The sequence below is a fragment of the Patella vulgata genome, chromosome 6 (genome assembly GCF_932274485.2).
Source record: "Patella vulgata chromosome 6, xgPatVulg1.2, whole genome shotgun sequence".
Classification (NCBI taxonomy): Eukaryota; Metazoa; Mollusca; class Gastropoda; family Patellidae; genus Patella; species Patella vulgata.
The window spans coordinates 15,533,653-15,553,943 of NC_065884.2; the positions used below are offsets into that span (position 1 = coordinate 15,533,653).

Below are 20,291 nucleotides of genomic sequence, written 5' to 3' on the forward strand. Positions count from 1 at the left end.
GGAGATAGTAATGTTCCAGTTTGTCAGCATGTTTGATATAATCAGAGTTGTATGTGCAGATACGTTTGATTCTTAGAAATTGGCTGTACGGTCCCTTACGTTTGATGTGTGACGGATGACAAGAGGTGTAGGATAGGTAAGAGTGTGTGTCTGTGGGTTTACAGTATAGGTCAAAGGAAAGTTTCTTAGTTTCACCGTTAAAGCTTACCATAGTGTCTAGGAAAGGCACTTTAAGAGTGGAGTATTCAGCTGTGAACTTGATAGTTTTGTGAAAGGTGTCTGAAGAGTTCAATACGAACGAAACTAGTAACTTAAAAAACCAGGGATAACTAGTAGATCGCCCTTTTCTTTCTAAAATAAATCTATTTTATTTGTTCATTTGATATGTATATAGTCATTGATATAAGTTGATAAGAAATATATACCTTTACCGATACCTTTGTTGCTATGGACGGGTATACTGCACGTCTCTATATTAAAGATCATATGGCAAGTGGGTATCAAAATTAATAATGTTCGCTTTTAGCGCTAGTCAGATGATCGGTGAAAATATATAAAATAATAGAAAAGAAATATGTTTTAAAAAAAGCCTCTTATTAAAATATGTAAATTGTTAATATTATAAACATTATTACGACTAAAATTAATAAAATTTTATGGGTAAATATTTAAACATCTTTTATGTACAAAAATAATATTAATGGCCTGCCGCCCCCCCCCCCCCCATTTTGGGCACCAAATGCTGGGAAAATTTGGGCACCCAGTTGTATAAAAAAATATTGTGTTCTTGAATGTGTCCAATTTAACAGCGAATTTATTATTATTATGTAACATATTATGTAACATATTATGTAACATACTAAGAACCTAACGCCTATGCCTAAAAATGAAATGTACATGCAAATCACTGTTATACCTTGATCCAGGAAGATGCGTTATATTTTGAAAACATTGATTATAGCAATTTTTCTTTTATGTTCACAATGAATTTAATATCTCTCTAAACATTCACATAAATAAAGATGGTTATAATAATTAGGGTTTTGCGCGTGTGTGTGCTCGATCGGTTGATAATTTTTTTAGATTTTATCAAAGTAGTCTGAAACTTTTTTAATCGTTGTTTTACAGTTGGTGACTCTAGGCTTTTTATTCTCACCAACTTTCTCGCTAAATAACAAATCAATTCCACCACCCGATGGTCGGCTGTGGGCTCTTAACAAATCATCGTAATCGAGATTAGCTTTTACCAAATTATTCTTCATATACTGGGTTATAATTTTCTCTTTAACTAAAGGCTGTAACGAACAGGCACAAACCACTGACCTCCAAGAAAATAACGATTTCTGGATTTCAGGATCCGATTTTACGATTTCGTATACTTTTCTGGTCAGTTGTACGTCTGATAAGGCATCATGCAATGGGGATCTAGGCTCTTTAATATATTTTTCATTTAATTTGTCAAGACTGTAACTTTCAAGTCCCGGGTAAACCTTTTTATATACCAGATAGGTATCGATAAAGCCCTTAATAGCGGAGGAAAATTCCTCCATCATTTCGTTACGATATACAGCATGATATAAAACTTTACAATCGAAGTTCTTAATATTATGTCCAACAAGTTCGGAACCATTTCCATCCGCAGATATGAAACGACAGAATTCTTCCAAGGCCTCTTTAACACCTACACAAACTACCTCCTCCTCTCCGCTTCTCATAACACCATCTTTATACGTTATTCCATTTACTTTGGATGCCCCCAACAAAATCTTTCTTTTTGGACGAACGTACATTTCAAACTTTTCTTCACCCCGAACTGCGCCTATTTGTATAATACAACATGTAACCGAACACAATTTGGCGACCTATTCGGCTAGCGACCTATTCGACCGATCCAGCTGGCAACCTGTTCGTTGGCAACCTGTTCAGAATAAATTCAACAGTCGCCCAAACTCAACTATTTTTATCAACCAATCAAATCCAACGTTACGTCTATCAAATGAAAGTAGAATACATGTATATTATTATTTATCCATTCCTTTAGCTCAGAATAGAGATGTAATTTCTCATTATCTTACAAAATTCTGGACATCCAACTAAATATATTCCGAAAGTTAATTAAATAAGCTTTCCAAATATTATTATTAAACGTCGGCACAGTCATTAAAGGGGTGCACTCTCATCCTAAACATGGCCAATTTTAAAAAAAAAATTAAAGGGAAAGACCGTTAATATCCCGTGTCAAAATTCAGACCATCCTACTAAATTCTGAGGATCAAACTAAATATATTCTAAAAGGTAATTGAATAAGCTTTTCCAAATATTATTAGTAAATGTTGGCACAATCATATTAAAGGGGTGCGCTCTCAACCTGAACATAGCCCATTTTTCAATATTTTAAAGTGAAAGAACGGTAATATTCCGAGTCAAAATTCGGATCATCGTACAAAATTATGAGCACCCGGCTATATATATTCTGAAAGGTAATTGAATAAGATTTCTAAATATTATTAGTAAAAGTTGGCACAATCATATTAAAGGGGTGCGCTCTCATCCTAAACGTCACCAATTTTTCAATATTTTAAAGTGAAAGAACGGAAATTGGCTATGTTCAGGTTGAGAGCGCGCCCCTTTAATATGATTGTGCCAACTTTTACTAATAATATACTATTCAAAAAAAGTAGGGGATATTTGATTTTGGGGGCATAATACTAAAATATGCAAATGACTACGAAAAAAGTCACTATAGAATCTAACAGAAGAAACATTTCCAGTTACATGTGACGCCCAAACGCACCAATAGCTACCGCATGGAATGCAGGTGATGCCTGGGATCATCATGGGGGTCCAACCCAAGATTTGCACGACTCTGACTTTGAATGTTACAGTCATTGTGGCATTGAATTCCAGGGTGGAAACATCAGTTTAATTGTTTTAGTGACCAGAAAACAAATTTTGATATGCGTCGGCTTACCCAAAATACAAGGTTACGTGCCCTTGGCATGCTACAGATCGGCACAACACAGGCGGTTGTGGCGCGGACGATGAATGTTTCTCAGTCTGTCATAAGCAGGCTATGGTCCAGATACCGTGATACACAATCTGTACAGGACAGACCACGCTCAGGTCGACCAAGGGCGACAACTCAAGCCCAGGATCGATTTATCCGTACCTTGGCCTTGAGAAATCGTGTCATCACAGCAAATCAGATCAGCGCTCGTCTTCAAACAGACACTGGTGTGAGAGTGAGTGGCCAGACGATTCGGAATCGACTGCATAGGGGTCACCTTCGCGCCCGACGTCCTCGCGTGATCCCTTGTTTGAGAGATCATCACATTCAGGCAAGACGTCGTTGGTGTAGGGATCGTCAACACTGGGATAATCGACGCTGGAGCAATGTGATGTTTTCAGATGAGTCAAGGTTCACTGTTGATTTTTTGGACAGACGTAGGAGGGTGTGGCGTCGTCGAAACGAGCGCTTCCAAGACGTTAACGTCATCAGACATGATCGATTTGGGGGTGGTTCTGTTATGGTGTGGGGAGGCATCACTGTTGCTGGAAGAACGGCTTTACATGTTGTTGCAGGGCGTGTTACAGGCCAGTACTACCGGGACAACATCTTGGCAGTCCATGTTGTGCCGTTCGCACGACGTCATGGCCCCCGTTTCATCTTCCAGGATGACAACGCAAGATGTCACAGGGCCAGGATCGTTACAGGTTACCTCCAACAACAGAACATCACCACATTACCTTGGCCAGCATTGAGTCCCGACCTCTCCCCCATCGAGCATGTCTGGGACATGCTTGGACAGAGGTTACGTCAACGTCAACAACGTCCTGCCAATGTCCAAGAACTTGCTGCTGCGTTGCAACAGGAATGGGACAATCTGGACCAAAATGACCTTAGACGTCTCATTAGGAGTATGCCACGTCGGATCAATGCTTGTTTGGCAAACAGAGGAGGATTTACCCGTTACTGACTTGGTTGTGATGCTGTGGTAACTTTGCTGTTTGACCCCGGGTATCATTTTACCCTTATAATGGTCAGTCTGTGCCTTACTTAGTCTAACGATCATTTGGAATAAATCGATGAATGTGAACTTCATTTCATTTTGTCATTTGTTTCTTCGTCAGTTTCATTAGGTGACTTTAATAACACTTAAAAATCAAATATCCCCTACTTTTTTTGAATAGTATATTTGTAAAGCTTATTCTATTACCTTTCAGAATATATATAGCTGGATGCTCAGAATTTTGTACGATGATCCGAATTTCGACTTCGAAACAAATACCGGCCTATCTTTACGTTTAGAATATTGAAAAATTGGCTATGTTCAGAATATATATAGATGGATGCTCAGAATTTTGTACGATGGTCAGAATTTTTACTCGGAATATTATCGTTCTTTCACTTTAAAATATTGAAAAATTGGCGACGTTTAGGATGAGAGCGAGCGCACCCCTTTAATATGATTGTGCCAACTTTAACTAATAATATTTATGAAGCTTATTCAATTACCTTTCAGAATATTTATAGCTGGATGTTCAGAATTTTGTACGATGATACTAATTTTGACTCGGAATATTATCGTTCTTTCACTTTAAAATATTGAATAATTGGCGACGTTTAGGATTAGAGCGCACCCCTTTAATATGATTGTGCCAACTTTTACTAATATTATTTAGAAAGCTTATTCAATAACATTTCAGAATATATATAGCTGGATGCCTAGAATTGTGTACGATGATCCGAATTTCGACTTCGAAAAAAATACCGGCCTATCTTTGCATTTAGAATATTGAAAAAAGGGCTATGTTCAGGTTGAGAGCGCGCCCCTTTAAGATGATTGTGCCAACTTTTACTAATAATATTTGGAAAGCTTATTCAATTACCTTTCAGAATATATATAGCTAGATGCTCAGAATTTTGTACGATGGTCCGAATTTTGACTCGGAATATTACCGTTCTTTCACTTTAAAATATTGAAAAATTGTCGACGTTTAGGATGAGAGCGCATCCCTTTAATATGATTGTGCCATATTTTACTCAGTATATTTGGAAAGCTTATTTAATCACCTTTTAGAATATATATAGCTGGATGCTCAGAATTTTGTACGATGGTCCGAATTTTGACTCGGAATATTACCGTTCTTTCACTTTTAAAAATATTTAAAAATAGACGATGTTTAGGATGAGAGCGCACCCCTTTAATATGATTGTGCCAACTTTTACTGATAATATTTAGAAAGCTTATTCAATTACCTTTCAGATTATATATAGCTGGATTCTCATAATTTTGTACAATGATCCGAATTTCGACTTCGAAAAAAATACCGGCCTATCTTTGCATTTAGAATATTGAAAAAAGGGCTATGTTCAGGTTGAGAGCGCGCCCCTTTAATATGATTGTGCCAACTTTTACTAATAATATTTGGAAAGCTTATTCAATTACCTTTTAGAATATATATAGCTAGATGCTCAGAATTTTGTTTGTACGATGGTCCGAATTTTGACTCAGAATATTACCGTTCTTTCACTTTAAAATATTGAAAAATTGTCGACGTTTAGGATGAGAGCGCACCCCTTTAATATGATTGTGCCATATTTTACTAAGTATATTTGGAAAGCTTATTTAATCACCTTTTAGAATATATATAGCTGGATGCTCAGAATTTTGTACGATGGTCCGAATTTTGACTCGGAATATTACCGTTCTTTCACTTTAAAATATTGAAAAATTGGCGACGTTTAGGATGAGAGCGCACCCCTTTCATATGATTGTGCCAACTTTTACTAATAATCTTTAGAAAGCTTGTTCAATTATCGTTCAGAATATATATAGCTACATGCTCAGAATTTTGTATGATGATCCGAATTTTGACTTCGAAAAAAAATACAGGTCTATCTTTACATTTAGAATATTGAAAAATTGGCTTTATTCAGGTTGAGAGCGCGCCCCATTAATATGATTGTGCCAACTTTTACTAATAATATTTGGAAAGCTTATTCAATCACCTTTCAGAATATGTATAGCTGGATGCTCAGAATTTTGTACGATGGTTCTAATTTTGACTCGGAATATTACCGTTCTTTCACTTTAAAAATATTGAAAAATGGACGACGTTTAGGATGAGAGCGCACCCCTTTAATATAATTGTGCCAACTTTTACTAATAATATTTAGAAAGCTTATTCAATTACCTTTCAGAATATATATAGCTGGATTCTCAGAATTTTGTACAATGATCCGAATTTCGACTTCGAAAAAAATACCGGCCTATCTTTGCATTTAGAATATTGAAAAATTGATTATGTTCAGGTTGAGAGCGCGCCCCTTTAATATGATTGTGCCAACTTCTACTAATAATATTTGGAAAGCTTATTCAATTACCTTTTAGAATATATACTATTCAAAAAATGTAGGGGATATTTGATTTTTAAGTGTTATTAAAGTCACCTAATGAAACTGACGAAGAAACAAATGACAAAATGAAATGAAGTTCACATTCATCGATTTATTCCAAATGATCGTTAGACTAAGTAAGGCACAGACTGACCATTATAAGGGTAAAATGATACCCGGGGTCAAACAGCAAAGTTACCACAGCATCACAACCAAGTCAGTAACGGGTAAATCCTCCTCTGTTTGCCAAACAAGCATTGATCCGACGTGGCATACTCCTAATGAGACGTCTAAGGTCATTTTGGTCCAGATTGTCCCATTCCTGTTGCAACGCAGCAGCAAGTTCTTGGACATTGGCAGGACGTTGTTGACGTTAACGAAACCTCTGTCCAAGCATGTCCCAGACATGCTCGATGGGGGAGAGGTCGGGACTCAGTGCTGGCCAAGGTAATGTGGTGATGTTCTGTTGTTGGAGGTAACCTGTAACGATCCTGGCCCTGTGACATCTTGCGTTGTCATCCTGGAAGATGAAACGGCGGCCATGACGTCGTGCGAACGGCACAACATGGACTGCCAAGATGTTGTCCCGGTAGTACTGGCCTGTAACACGCCCTGCAACAACATGTAAAGCCGTTCTTCCAGCAACAGTGATGCCTCCCCACACCATAACGAAACCACCCCCAAATCGATCATGTCTGATGACGTTAACGTCTTGGAAGCGCTCGTTTCGACGACGCCACATCCTCCTACGTCTGTCCAAAAAATCAACAGTGAACCTTGACTCATCTGAAAACATCACATTGCTCCAGCGTCGATTATCCCAGTGTTGACGATCCCTACACCAACGACGTCTTGCCTGAATGTGATGATCTCTCAAACAAGGGATCACGTGAGGACGTCGGGCGCGAAGGTGACCCCTATGCAGTCGATTCCGAATCGTCTGGCCACTTACTCTCACACCAGTGTCTGTTTGAAGACGAGCGCTGATCTGATTTGCTGTGATGACACGATTTCTCAAGGCCAAGGTACGGATAAATCGATCCTGGGCTTGAGTTGTCGCCCTTGGTCGACCTGAGCGTGGTCTGTCCTGTACAGATTGTGTATCACGGTATCTGGACCATAGCCTGCTTATGACAGACTGAGAAACATTCATCGTCCGCGCCACAACCGCCTGTGTTGTGCCGATCTGTAGCATGCCAAGGGCACGCAACCTTTCATTTTGGGTAAGCCGACGCATATCAAAATTTGTTTTCTGGTCACTAAAACAATTAAACTGATGTTTCCACCCTGGAATTCAATGCCACAATGACTGTAACAAATCTTGGGTTGGACCCCCATGATGATCCCAAGCATCACCTGCATTCCATGCGGTAGCTATTGGTGCGTTTGGGCGTCACATGTAACTGGAAATGTTTCTTCTGTTAGGTTCTATAGTCACTTTTTTCGTAGTCATTTGCATATTTTAGTATTATGCCCCCAAAATCAAATATCCCCTACTTTTTTTGAATAGTATATATAGCTAGATGCTCAGAATTTTGTACGATGGTCCGAATTTTGACTCGGAATATTACCGTTCTTTCACTTTAAAATATTGAAAAATTGTCGACGTTTAGAATGAGAGCGCACCCCTTTAATATGATTGTGCCATGTTTTACTAAGTATATTTGGAAAGCTCATTTAATCACCTTTTAGAATATATATAGCTGGGTGCTCAGAATTTTGTACGATGGCCCGAATTTTGACTCGGAATATTACCGTTCTTTCACTTTAAAATATTGAAAAATTGGCGACGTTTAGGATGAGAGCGCACCCCTTTAATATGATTGTGCCAACTTTTACTAATAATATTTAGAAAGCTTATTCAATTATCTTTCAGAATATATATAGCTAGATGCTCAGAATTTTGTACGATGATCGGAATTTGGACTTCGAAAAAAATACAGGTCTATTTTTACATTTAGAATATTGAAAAATTGGCTATGTTCAGGTTGAGAGCGCGCCCCTTTAATATCATTGTGTCAACTTCTACTAATAATATTTGGAAAGCTTATCCAATTACCTTTCAGAATATATATAGCTGGATGCTCAGAATTTTGTACGATGGTTCTAATTTTGACTCGGAATATTACCGTACTTTCACTTTAAAATATTGAAAAATGGGCTATGTTCAGGTTGAGAGCGCGCCCCTTTAATATCATTGTGCCAACTTTTACTAATATTATTTGGAAAGCTTATTCAATTACCTTTTAGAATATATATTGCTGGATGCTCAGAATTTTGTACGATGATCCGAATTTCGACTTCGAAAAACATACCGGCCTATCTTTGCATTTAGAATATTGAAAAATTGATTATGTTCAGGTTGAGAGCGCGCCCCTTTAATATGATTGTGCCAACTTTTACTAACAATGTTTGGAAAGCTTATTCAATTACCTTTCAGAATATATCTGGATGCTCAGAATTTTGTACGATGGTCCGAATTTTGACTCGGAATATTACCGTTCTTTCACTTTAAAATATTGAAAAATTGTCGACGTTTAGAATGAGAGCGCACCCCTTTAATATGATTGTGCCATGTTTTACTAAGTATATTTGGAAAGCTTATTTAATCACCTTTTAGAATATATATAGCTGGATGCTCAGAATTTTGTACGATGGTCAGAATTTTGACTCGGAATATTACCGTTCTTTCACTTTAAAATATTGAAAAATTGGCGACGTTTAGGATGAGAGCGCACCCCTTTAATATGATTGTGCCAACTTTTACTAATAATATTTAGAAAGCTTATTCAATTATCATTCAGAATATATATAGCTAGATGCTCAGAATTTTGTACGATGATCGGAATTCGGACTTCGAAAAAAATACAGGTCTATTTTTACATTTAGAATATTGAAAAATTGCCTATGTTCAGGTTGAGAGCGCGCCCCTTTAATATCATTGTGTCAACTTTTACTAATAATATTTGGAAAGCTTATCCAATTACCTTTCAGAATATATATAGCTGGATGCTCAGAATTTTGTACGATGGTTCTAATTTTGACTCGGAATATTACCGTACTTTCACTTTAAAATATTGAAAAATGGGCTATGTTCAGGTTGAGAGCGCGCCCCTTTAATATGATTGTGCCAACTTTTACTAATATTATTTGGAAGGCTTATTCAATTACCTTTTAGAATATATATAGCTGGATGCTCAGAATTTTGTACGATGATCCGAATTTCGACTTCGAAAAACATACCGGCCTATCTTTGCATTTAGAATATTGAAAAATTGATTATGTTCAGGTTGAGAGCGCGCCCCTTTAATATGATTGTGCCAACTTTTACTAACAATATTTGGAAAGCTTATTCAATTACCTTTCAGAATATATCTGGATGCTCAGAATTTTGTACGATGGTCCGAATTTTGACTCGGAATATTACCGTTCTTTCACTTTAAAATATTGAAAAATTGTCGACGTTTAGGATGAGAGCGCACCCCTTTAATATGATTGTGCCATGTTTTACTAAGTATATTTGGAAAGCTTATTTAATCACCTTTTAGAATATATATAGCTGGATGCTCAGAATTTTGTACGATGGTCAGAATTTTGACTCGGAATATTACCGTTCTTTCACTTTAAAATATTGAAAAATTGGCGACGTTTAGGATGAGAGCGCACCCCTTTAATATGATTGTGCCAACTTTTACTAATAATATTTAGAAAGCTTATTCAATTATCATTCAGAATATATATAGCTAGATGCTCAGAATTTTGTACGATGATCGGAATTTGGACTTCGAAAAAAATACAGGTCTATTTTTACATTTAGAATATTGAAAAATTGGCTATGTTCAGGTTGAGAGCGCGCCCCTTTAATATCATTGTGTCAACTTTTACTAATAATATTTGGAAAGCTTATCCAATTACCTTTCAGAATATATATAGCTGGATGCTCAGAATTTTGTACGATGGTCCGAATTTTGACTCGGAATATTACCGTTCTTTCACTTTTAAAAATATTTAAAAATAGACGATGTTTAGGATGAGAGCGCACCCCTTTAATATGATTGTGCCAACTTTTACTGATAATATTTAGAAAGCTTATTCAATTACCTTTCAGATTATATATAGCTGGATTCTCATAATTTTGTACAATGATCCGAATTTCGACTTCGAAAAAAATACCGGCCTATCTTTGCATTTAGAATATTGAAAAAAGGGCTATGTTCAGGTTGAGAGCGCGCCCCTTTAATATGATTGTGCCAAATTTTACTAATAATATTTGGAAAGCTTATTCAATTACCTTTTAGAATATATATAGCTAGATGCTCAGAATTTTGTTTGTACGATGGTCCGAATTTTGACTCAGAATATTACCGTTCTTTCACTTTAAAATATTGAAAAATTGTCGACGTTTAGGATGAGAGCGCACCCCTTTAATATGATTGTGCCATATTTTACTAAGTATATTTGGAAAGCTTATTTAATCACCTTTTAGAATATATATAGCTGGATGCTCAGAATTTTGTACGATGGTCCGAATTTTGACTCGGAATATTACCGTTCTTTCACTTTAAAATATTGAAAAATTGGCGACGTTTAGGATGAGAGCGCACCCCTTTCATATGATTGTGCCAACTTTTACTAATAATCTTTAGAAAGCTTGTTCAATTATCGTTCAGAATATATATAGCTACATGCTCAGAATTTTGTATGATGATCCGAATTTTGACTTCGAAAAAAAATACAGGTCTATCTTTACATTTAGAATATTGAAAAATTGGCTTTATTCAGGTTGAGAGCGCGCCCCATTAATATGATTGTGCCAACTTTTACTAATAATATTTGGAAAGCTTATTCAATCACCTTTCAGAATATGTATAGCTGGATGCTCAGAATTTTGTACGATGGTTCTAATTTTGACTCGGAATATTACCGTTCTTTCACTTTAAAAATATTGAAAAATGGACGACGTTTAGGATGAGATCGCACCCCTTTAATATAATTGTGCCAACTTTTACTAATAATATTTAGAAAGCTTATTCAATTACCTTTCAGAATATATATAGCTGGATTCTCAGAATTTTGTACAATGATCCGAATTTCGACTTCGAAAAAAATACCGGCCTATCTTTGCATTTAGAATATTGAAAAATTGATTATGTTCAGGTTGAGAGCGCGCCCCTTTAATATGATTGTGCCAACTTCTACTAATAATATTTGGAAAGCTTATTCAATTACCTTTTAGAATATATACTATTCAAAAAATGTAGGGGATATTTGATTTTTAAGTGTTATTAAAGTCACCTAATGAAACTGACGAAGAAACAAATGACAAAATGAAATGAAGTTCACATTCATCGATTTATTCCAAATGATCGTTAGACTAAGTAAGGCACAGACTGACCATTATAAGGGTAAAATGATACCCGGGGTCAAACAGCAAAGTTACCACAGCATCACAACCAAGTCAGTAACGGGTAAATCCTCCTCTGTTTGCCAAACAAGCATTGATCCGACGTGGCATACTCCTAATGAGACGTCTAAGGTCATTTTGGTCCAGATTGTCCCATTCCTGTTGCAACGCAGCAGCAAGTTCTTGGACATTGGCAGGACGTTGTTGACGTTAACGAAACCTCTGTCCAAGCATGTCCCAGACATGCTCGATGGGGGAGAGGTCGGGACTCAGTGCTGGCCAAGGTAATGTGGTGATGTTCTGTTGTTGGAGGTAACCTGTAACGATCCTGGCCCTGTGACATCTTGCGTTGTCATCCTGGAAGATGAAACGGCGGCCATGACGTCGTGCGAACGGCACAACATGGACTGCCAAGATGTTGTCCCGGTAGTACTGGCCTGTAACACGCCCTGCAACAACATGTAAAGCCGTTCTTCCAGCAACAGTGATGCCTCCCCACACCATAACGGAACCACCCCCAAATCGATCATGTCTGATGACGTTAACGTCTTGGAAGCGCTCGTTTCGACGACGCCACATCCTCCTACGTCTGTCCAAAAAATCAACAGTGAACCTTGTCTCATCTGAAAACATCACATTGCTCCAGCGTCGATTATCCCAGTGTTGACGATCCCTACACCAACGACGTCTTGCCTGAATGTGATGATCTCTCAAACAAGGGATCACGTGAGGACGTCGGGCGCGAAGGTGACCCCTATGCAGTCGATTCCGAATCGTCTGGCCACTTACTCTCACACCAGTGTCTGTTTGAAGACGAGCGCTGATCTGATTTGCTGTGATGACACGATTTCTCAAGGCCAAGGTACGGATAAATCGATCCTGGGCTTGAGTTGTCGCCCTTGGTCGACCTGAGCGTGGTCTGTCCTGTACAGATTGTGTATCACGGTATCTGGACCATAGCCTGCTTATGACAGACTGAGAAACATTCATCGTCCGCGCCACAACCGCCTGTGTTGTGCCGATCTGTAGCATGCCAAGGGCACGCAACCTTTCATTTTGGGTAAGCCGACGCATATCAAAATTTGTTTTCTGGTCACTAAAACAATTAAACTGATGTTTCCACCCTGGAATTCAATGCCACAATGACTGTAACAAATCTTGGGTTGGACCCCCATGATGATCCCAAGCATCACCTGCATTCCATGCGGTAGCTATTGGTGCGTTTGGGCGTCACATGTAACTGGAAATGTTTCTTCTGTTAGGTTCTATAGTCACTTTTTTCGTAGTCATTTGCATATTTTAGTATTATGCCCCCAAAATCAAATATCCCCTACTTTTTTTGAATAGTATATATAGCTAGATGCTCAGAATTTTGTACGATGGTCCGAATTTTGACTCGGAATATTACCGTTCTTTCACTTTAAAATATTGAAAAATTGTCGACGTTTAGAATGAGAGCGCACCCCTTTAATATGATTGTGCCATGTTTTACTAAGTATATTTGGAAAGCTCATTTAATCACCTTTTAGAATATATATAGCTGGGTGCTCAGAATTTTGTACGATGGCCCGAATTTTGACTCGGAATATTACCGTTCTTTCACTTTAAAATATTGAAAAATTGGCGACGTTTAGGATGAGAGCGCACCCCTTTAATATGATTGTGCCAACTTTTACTAATAATATTTAGAAAGCTTATTCAATTATCTTTCAGAATATATATAGCTAGATGCTCAGAATTTTGTACGATGATCGGAATTTGGACTTCGAAAAAAATACAGGTCTATTTTTACATTTAGAATATTGAAAAATTGGCTATGTTCAGGTTGAGAGCGCGCCCCTTTAATATCATTGTGTCAACTTCTACTAATAATATTTGGAAAGCTTATCCAATTACCTTTCAGAATATATATAGCTGGATGCTCAGAATTTTGTACGATGGTTCTAATTTTGACTCGGAATATTACCGTACTTTCACTTTAAAATATTGAAAAATGGGCTATGTTCAGGTTGAGAGCGCGCCCCTTTAATATCATTGTGCCAACTTTTACTAATATTATTTGGAAAGCTTATTCAATTACCTTTTAGAATATATATTGCTGGATGCTCAGAATTTTGTACGATGATCCGAATTTCGACTTCGAAAAACATACCGGCCTATCTTTGCATTTAGAATATTGAAAAATTGATTATGTTCAGGTTGAGAGCGCGCCCCTTTAATATGATTGTGCCAACTTTTACTAACAATGTTTGGAAAGCTTATTCAATTACCTTTCAGAATATATCTGGATGCTCAGAATTTTGTACGATGGTCCGAATTTTGACTCGGAATATTACCGTTCTTTCACTTTAAAATATTGAAAAATTGTCGACGTTTAGAATGAGAGCGCACCCCTTTAATATGATTGTGCCATGTTTTACTAAGTATATTTGGAAAGCTTATTTAATCACCTTTTAGAATATATATAGCTGGATGCTCAGAATTTTGTACGATGGTCAGAATTTTGACTCGGAATATTACCGTTCTTTCACTTTAAAATATTGAAAAATTGGCGACGTTTAGGATGAGAGCGCACCCCTTTAATATGATTGTGCCAACTTTTACTAATAATATTTAGAAAGCTTATTCAATTATCATTCAGAATATATATAGCTAGATGCTCAGAATTTTGTACGATGATCGGAATTCGGACTTCGAAAAAAATACAGGTCTATTTTTACATTTAGAATATTGAAAAATTGGCTATGTTCAGGTTGAGAGCGCGCCCCTTTAATATCATTGTGTCAACTTTTACTAATAATATTTGGAAAGCTTATCCAATTACCTTTCAGAATATATATAGCTGGATGCTCAGAATTTTGTACGATGGTTCTAATTTTGACTCGGAATATTACCGTACTTTCACTTTAAAATATTGAAAAATGGGCTATGTTCAGGTTGAGAGCGCGCCCCTTTAATATGATTGTGCCAACTTTTACTAATATTATTTGGAAAGCTTATTCAATTACCTTTTAGAATATATATAGCTGGATGCTCAGAATTTTGTACGATGATCCGAATTTCGACTTCGAAAAACATACCGGCCTATCTTTGCATTTAGAATATTGAAAAATTGATTATGTTCAGGTTGAGAGCGCGCCCCTTTAATATGATTGTGCCAACTTTTACTAACAATATTTGGAAAGCTTATTCAATTACCTTTCAGAATATATCTGGATGCTCAGAATTTTGTACGATGGTCCGAATTTTGACTCGGAATATTACCGTTCTTTCACTTTAAAATATTGAAAAATTGTCGACGTGTAGGATGAGAGCGCACCCCTTTAATATGATTGTGCCATGTTTTACTAAGTATATTTGGAAAGCTTATTTAATCACCTTTTAGAATATATATAGCTGGATGCTCAGAATTTTGTACGATGGTCAGAATTTTGACTCGGAATATTACCGTTCTTTCACTTTAAAATATTGAAAAATTGGCGACGTTTAGGATGAGAGCGCACCCCTTTAATATGATTGTGCCAACTTTTACTAATAATATTTAGAAAGCTTATTCAATTATCATTCAGAATATATATAGCTAGATGCTCAGAATTTTGTACGATGATCGGAATTCGGACTTCGAAAAAAATACAGGTCTATTTTTACATTTAGAATATTGAAAAATTGGCTATGTTCAGGTTGAGAGCGCGCCCCTTTAATATCATTGTGTCAACTTTTACTAATAATATTTGGAAAGCTTATCCAATTACCTTTCAGAATATATATAGCTGGATGCTCAGAATTTTGTACGATGGTTCTAATTTTGACTCGGAATATTACCGTACTTTCACTTTAAAATATTGAAAAATGGGCTATGTTCAGGTTGAGAGCGCGCCCCTTTAATATGATTGTGCCAACTTTTACTAATATTATTTGGAAAGCTTATTCAATTACCTTTTAGAATATATATAGCTGGATGCTCAGAATTTTGTACGATGATCCGAATTTCGACTTCGAAAAACATACCGGCCTATCTTTGCATTTAGAATATTGAAAAATTGATTATGTTCAGGTTGAGAGCGCGCCCCTTTAATATGATTGTGCCAACTTTTACTAACAATATTTGGAAAGCTTATTCAATTACCTTTCAGAATATATCTGGATGCTCAGAATTTTGTACGATGGTCCGAATTTTGACTCGGAATATTACCGTTCTTTCACTTTAAAATACTTTTACTAATAATATTTGGAAAGCTTATCCAATTACCTTTCAGAATATATATATCTGGATGCTCAGAATTTTGTACGATGGTCCGAATTTTGACTCGGAATATTACCGTTCTTTCACTTTAAAATACTTTTACTAATAATATTTGGAAAGCTTATCCAATTACCTTTCAGAATATATATAGCTGGATGCTCAGAATATATATAGCTGGATGCTCAGAATTTTGTACGATGGTTCTAATTTTGACTCGGAATATTACCGTACTTTCACTTTAAAATATTGAAAAATGGGCTATGTTCAGGTTGAGAGCGCGCCCCTTTAATATGATTGTACCAACTTTTACTAATATTATTTGGAAAGCTTATTCAATTACCTTTAGAATATATATAGCTGGATGCACAGAATTTTGTACGATGATCCGAATTTCGACTTCGAAAAACATACCGGCCTATCTTTGCATTTAGAATATTGAAAAATTGATTATGTTCAGGTTGAGAGCGCGCCCCTTTAATATGATTGTGCCAACTTTTACTAACAATATTTGGAAAGCTTATTCAATTACCTTTCAGAATATATCTGGATGCTCAGAATTTTGTACGATGGTCCGAATTTTGACTCGGAATATTACCGTTCTTTCACTTTAAAATATTGAAAAATTGTCGACGTTTAGGATGAGAGCGCACCCCTTTAATATGATTGTGCCATGTTTTACTAAGTATATTTGGAAAGCTTATTTAATCACCTTTTAGAATATATATAGCTGGATGCTCAGAATTTTGTACGATGGTCCGAATTTTGACTCGGAATATTACCGTTCTTTCACTTTAAAATATTGAAAAATTGGCGACGTTTAGGATGAGAGCGCACCCCTTTAATATGATTGTGCCAACTTTTACTAATAATATTTAGAAAGCTTATTCAATTATCATTCAGAATATATATAGCTAGATGCTCAGAATTTTGTCCGATGATCGGAATTTGGACTTCGAAAAAAATACAGGTCTATTTTTACATTTAGAATATTGAAAAATTGGCTATGTTCAGGTTGAGAGCGCGCCCCTTTAATATCATTGTGTCAACTTTTACTAATAATATTTGGAAAGCTTATCCAATTACCTTTCAGAATATATATAGCTGGATGCTCAGAATTTTGTACGATGATCCGAATTTCGACTTCGAAAAACATACCGGCCTATCTTTGCATTTAGAATATTGAAAAATTGATTATGTTCAGGTTGAGAGCGCGCCCCTTTAATATGATTGTGCCAACTTTTACTAACAATATTTGGAAAGCTTATTCAATTACCGTTCAGAATATATATAGCTGGATGCTCAGAATTTTGTACGATGGTCAGAATTTTTACTCGGAATATTATCGTTCTTTCACTTTAAAATATTGAAAAATTGGCGACGTTTAGGATGAGAGCGCACCCCTTTAATATGATTGTGCTATGTTTTACTAAGTATATTTGGAAAGCTTATTCAATTATCGTTCAGAATATATACAGCTGGATGCTCAGGATTTTGTGCGATGGTCCGAATTTGGACTCGGAATATTACCGTTCTTTCACTGCCTAGTGGTTGCACTGTGTCTTGCTCTCTGGTTTTTCTTATAATTTTAATAGATTTAAATTGATTTTAGCTACTATCTTTTACTTGTGACTTGGGGAGTTACCTTGGCTCATTTTTATACAAAAATTTCTATTGGAAGTGTTTTAGATTTTGTACAATTTGCAAATTTTAAAATAACAAAAGTGTGGTGAGTTCATGAAGTGAGTAATAATCATGATAACCTATTGTAGAGAAAAACTAATCAGCTTGAATAAAAACCTACAGTTTATAGATCACAGGATGAAAAACAACATTGAACAGTTTTCAGATCTTATAGTAAACACCAAAGAAAATATTTGTACTTTGTTTGAAGTTATACAACCTAAAATAAGGGTAACTAATAAACCTAGACCAACAAGAAAAGACAGGGGTGTTAACCATAACAACCTCAGATCTATTGATACAAAAAGTAGTGAAAAGTCTGGTAATGTACTAAATTCATTTAATCTCTGTGTTTTAAATTGTCAGTCAATTAGGAATAAAACTGATGAACTTCAGGAATATTTGCTAGATAATGATTTGGACATATTTGTAGCCGTTGAAACATGGCTTAAACCAAATGATACGGTTACTCTACACAAACTTTTGCCATCAAATTATTCTGCAGTTACTGAAAATCGAATAGGTCGTAGAGGAGGCGGACTAGCTGTTTTTCATAAATCGGTACTAGAAACATCAAAAAATCAGTCCCTTGGTCCTTTCACGTCTTTTGAGCACCTTGACATACTTGTAAAATGTACAAATGAAGTCCTTAGAATTGTTTGTTTATACCGTCCACCTTCATCCAGTCGTGATGTTTTTCTCAGTGAATTCACTGATCTACTGTACGAAACTTTTGACTCATCTTCTCGTTTACTACTTGTTGGGGATTTAAATCTACATCTCGATGATGTCAAGTGTAGCATATCAAATAGATTTTATGATATTTTAGATTCATTTAATCTTAAACAGCATACTACTGGCAGTACGCACAGAAAAGGTCATTTACTTGATGTGGTGATAACTAGGGTTTTAGACGACACTGTGGAAGATGTCCATATTTGTGATGACCTGGTCTCAGACCACTTTAGCATATTTACCAAGCTCAAGATAAAAAAACCCGTACCTAAACAACAGACAATTACATATAGAAAAATACGTAATATTAACATTGAAGATTTTCGATCAGATATTATTAACTCTAAAATATTAAAGGAACTCGACAGAGCAAATATTGATCAACAAATTAATCTTTATAATGACACTCTAAGAAATATTCTGGATGACCATGCTCCCATTAAAAAAGCCAAATTTACTATTCGACCAAATCGTAAATGGTTTACTGATGAAATTCGACAGAGTAAAATCCATAGACGGTCCATGGAAAGACTTTGGCGAAATTCTAATCTTGAGATTAATAGACAGCTATATACTCAAGCGCGGAACAAAACAAATAATTTGATTGGTAGAGTAAAAAAAGACTATATTTTAGAACAAATCAATGTTAATAAGGATAACCCAAAAGTACTTCAAAACATAGTCAATAGTATCCTGAAACCGCATAATCAACAAATACTACCAGATTACACCCATGATGCTGACCTTGCTGAAGAGTTTTCTAAATATTTTTGTGACAAGATTGATAATATTAGGACTGAACTTGAAACAGACAATAACTCCGAGACAACATGTCAATCTGTTATATCACCACCTTCTCAAGTCATGTCAGAATTTTCCCCGACATCAGACAAAGAAATCAAGCAACTCGTTGCCAAATCATCGTCTTCGACATGCGAGTTAGATCCGCTTCCATCACCGCTTCTGAAACTGTGCATCGAAGAACTGTGTCCTGTTCTTACTTATATTGTAAATACATCATTATCAACTGGTACCTTCCCTGATGTTCTGAAAAAAGCTTTAGTTTTTCCCTTAATCAAAAAAAGTACTTTAGACAGTAACATCTTCAAAAATTATCGGCCAGTATCTAACCTATCATTTTTATCTAAACTTGTGGAAAAAGCAGTATCTGTTAGATTTAAAGATCATTTAAAATTTCAGCATCTGGACGAACCCTTTCAATCCGCATACAAAAAACTCCATAGTACAGAAACGGCTTTACTCCGAGTGCAAAATGATATTTTAATTAATCTAGATAATAAAAATGTAGTTTTTCTTGTTCTTCTTGACCTAAGTGCTGCTTTTGATACCATCGACCAAGCACTTCTACTTACACGTTTAAAAGATTATTTTGGAATTACTGGCTATGCCCTGAAATGGTTTGAATCATATCTCACTTCACGAAAACAGTCTGTTGTCATAAATAAGCAGTCATCAAAACCAGTAGACATAAAATATGGAATTCCGCAAGGATCAGTACTCGGTCCGTTATTATTTACGGCTTATACTTGCCCTCTTGGTAAACTTCTTAGAGATCACAATTTAGACTATCATATATACGCAGACGACACACAACTGTATGTGGCTGTAACACCCGACAACGAAAGTAAACAAATCATTCAGTTGGAGAAATGTATTGATAATGTAAAAAACTGGATGAAAAACAACTTTTTAAAACTAAACGATGATAAAACTGAATTATTAAAAATAGGAACCGATCATAGACTCTCATCAATTATTACAAAATATGTTAAAGTGGGTGGTGCTGTCATACATCCAAGTAACAGTGT

The 20,291-nt window shown here is 36.1% G+C and overlaps 1 protein-coding gene across 1 annotated transcript; it reads right to left on the reverse strand.

Moving 5' to 3' along the window:
• Nucleotides 1–398: 398 nt before the first annotated feature.
• LOC126823217 (uncharacterized) lies at nt 399–1,779 on the reverse strand. The gene has a single exon (XM_056101881.1). The coding sequence runs from the start codon at nt 1,713–1,715 to the stop codon at nt 1,080–1,082; it is 636 nt and encodes a 211-aa protein (XP_055957856.1). The 5' UTR covers nt 1,716–1,779; the 3' UTR covers nt 399–1,079.
• Between the last annotated feature and the right edge of the window lie 18,512 nt (nt 1,780–20,291).

Coding starts and splice junctions, on each gene's coding strand:
- LOC126823217 (XM_056101881.1), bottom strand. CDS start 1,715: ATGAGAAGCGGAGAGGAGGAGGTAGTTTGTGTAGGTGTTAAAGAGGCC.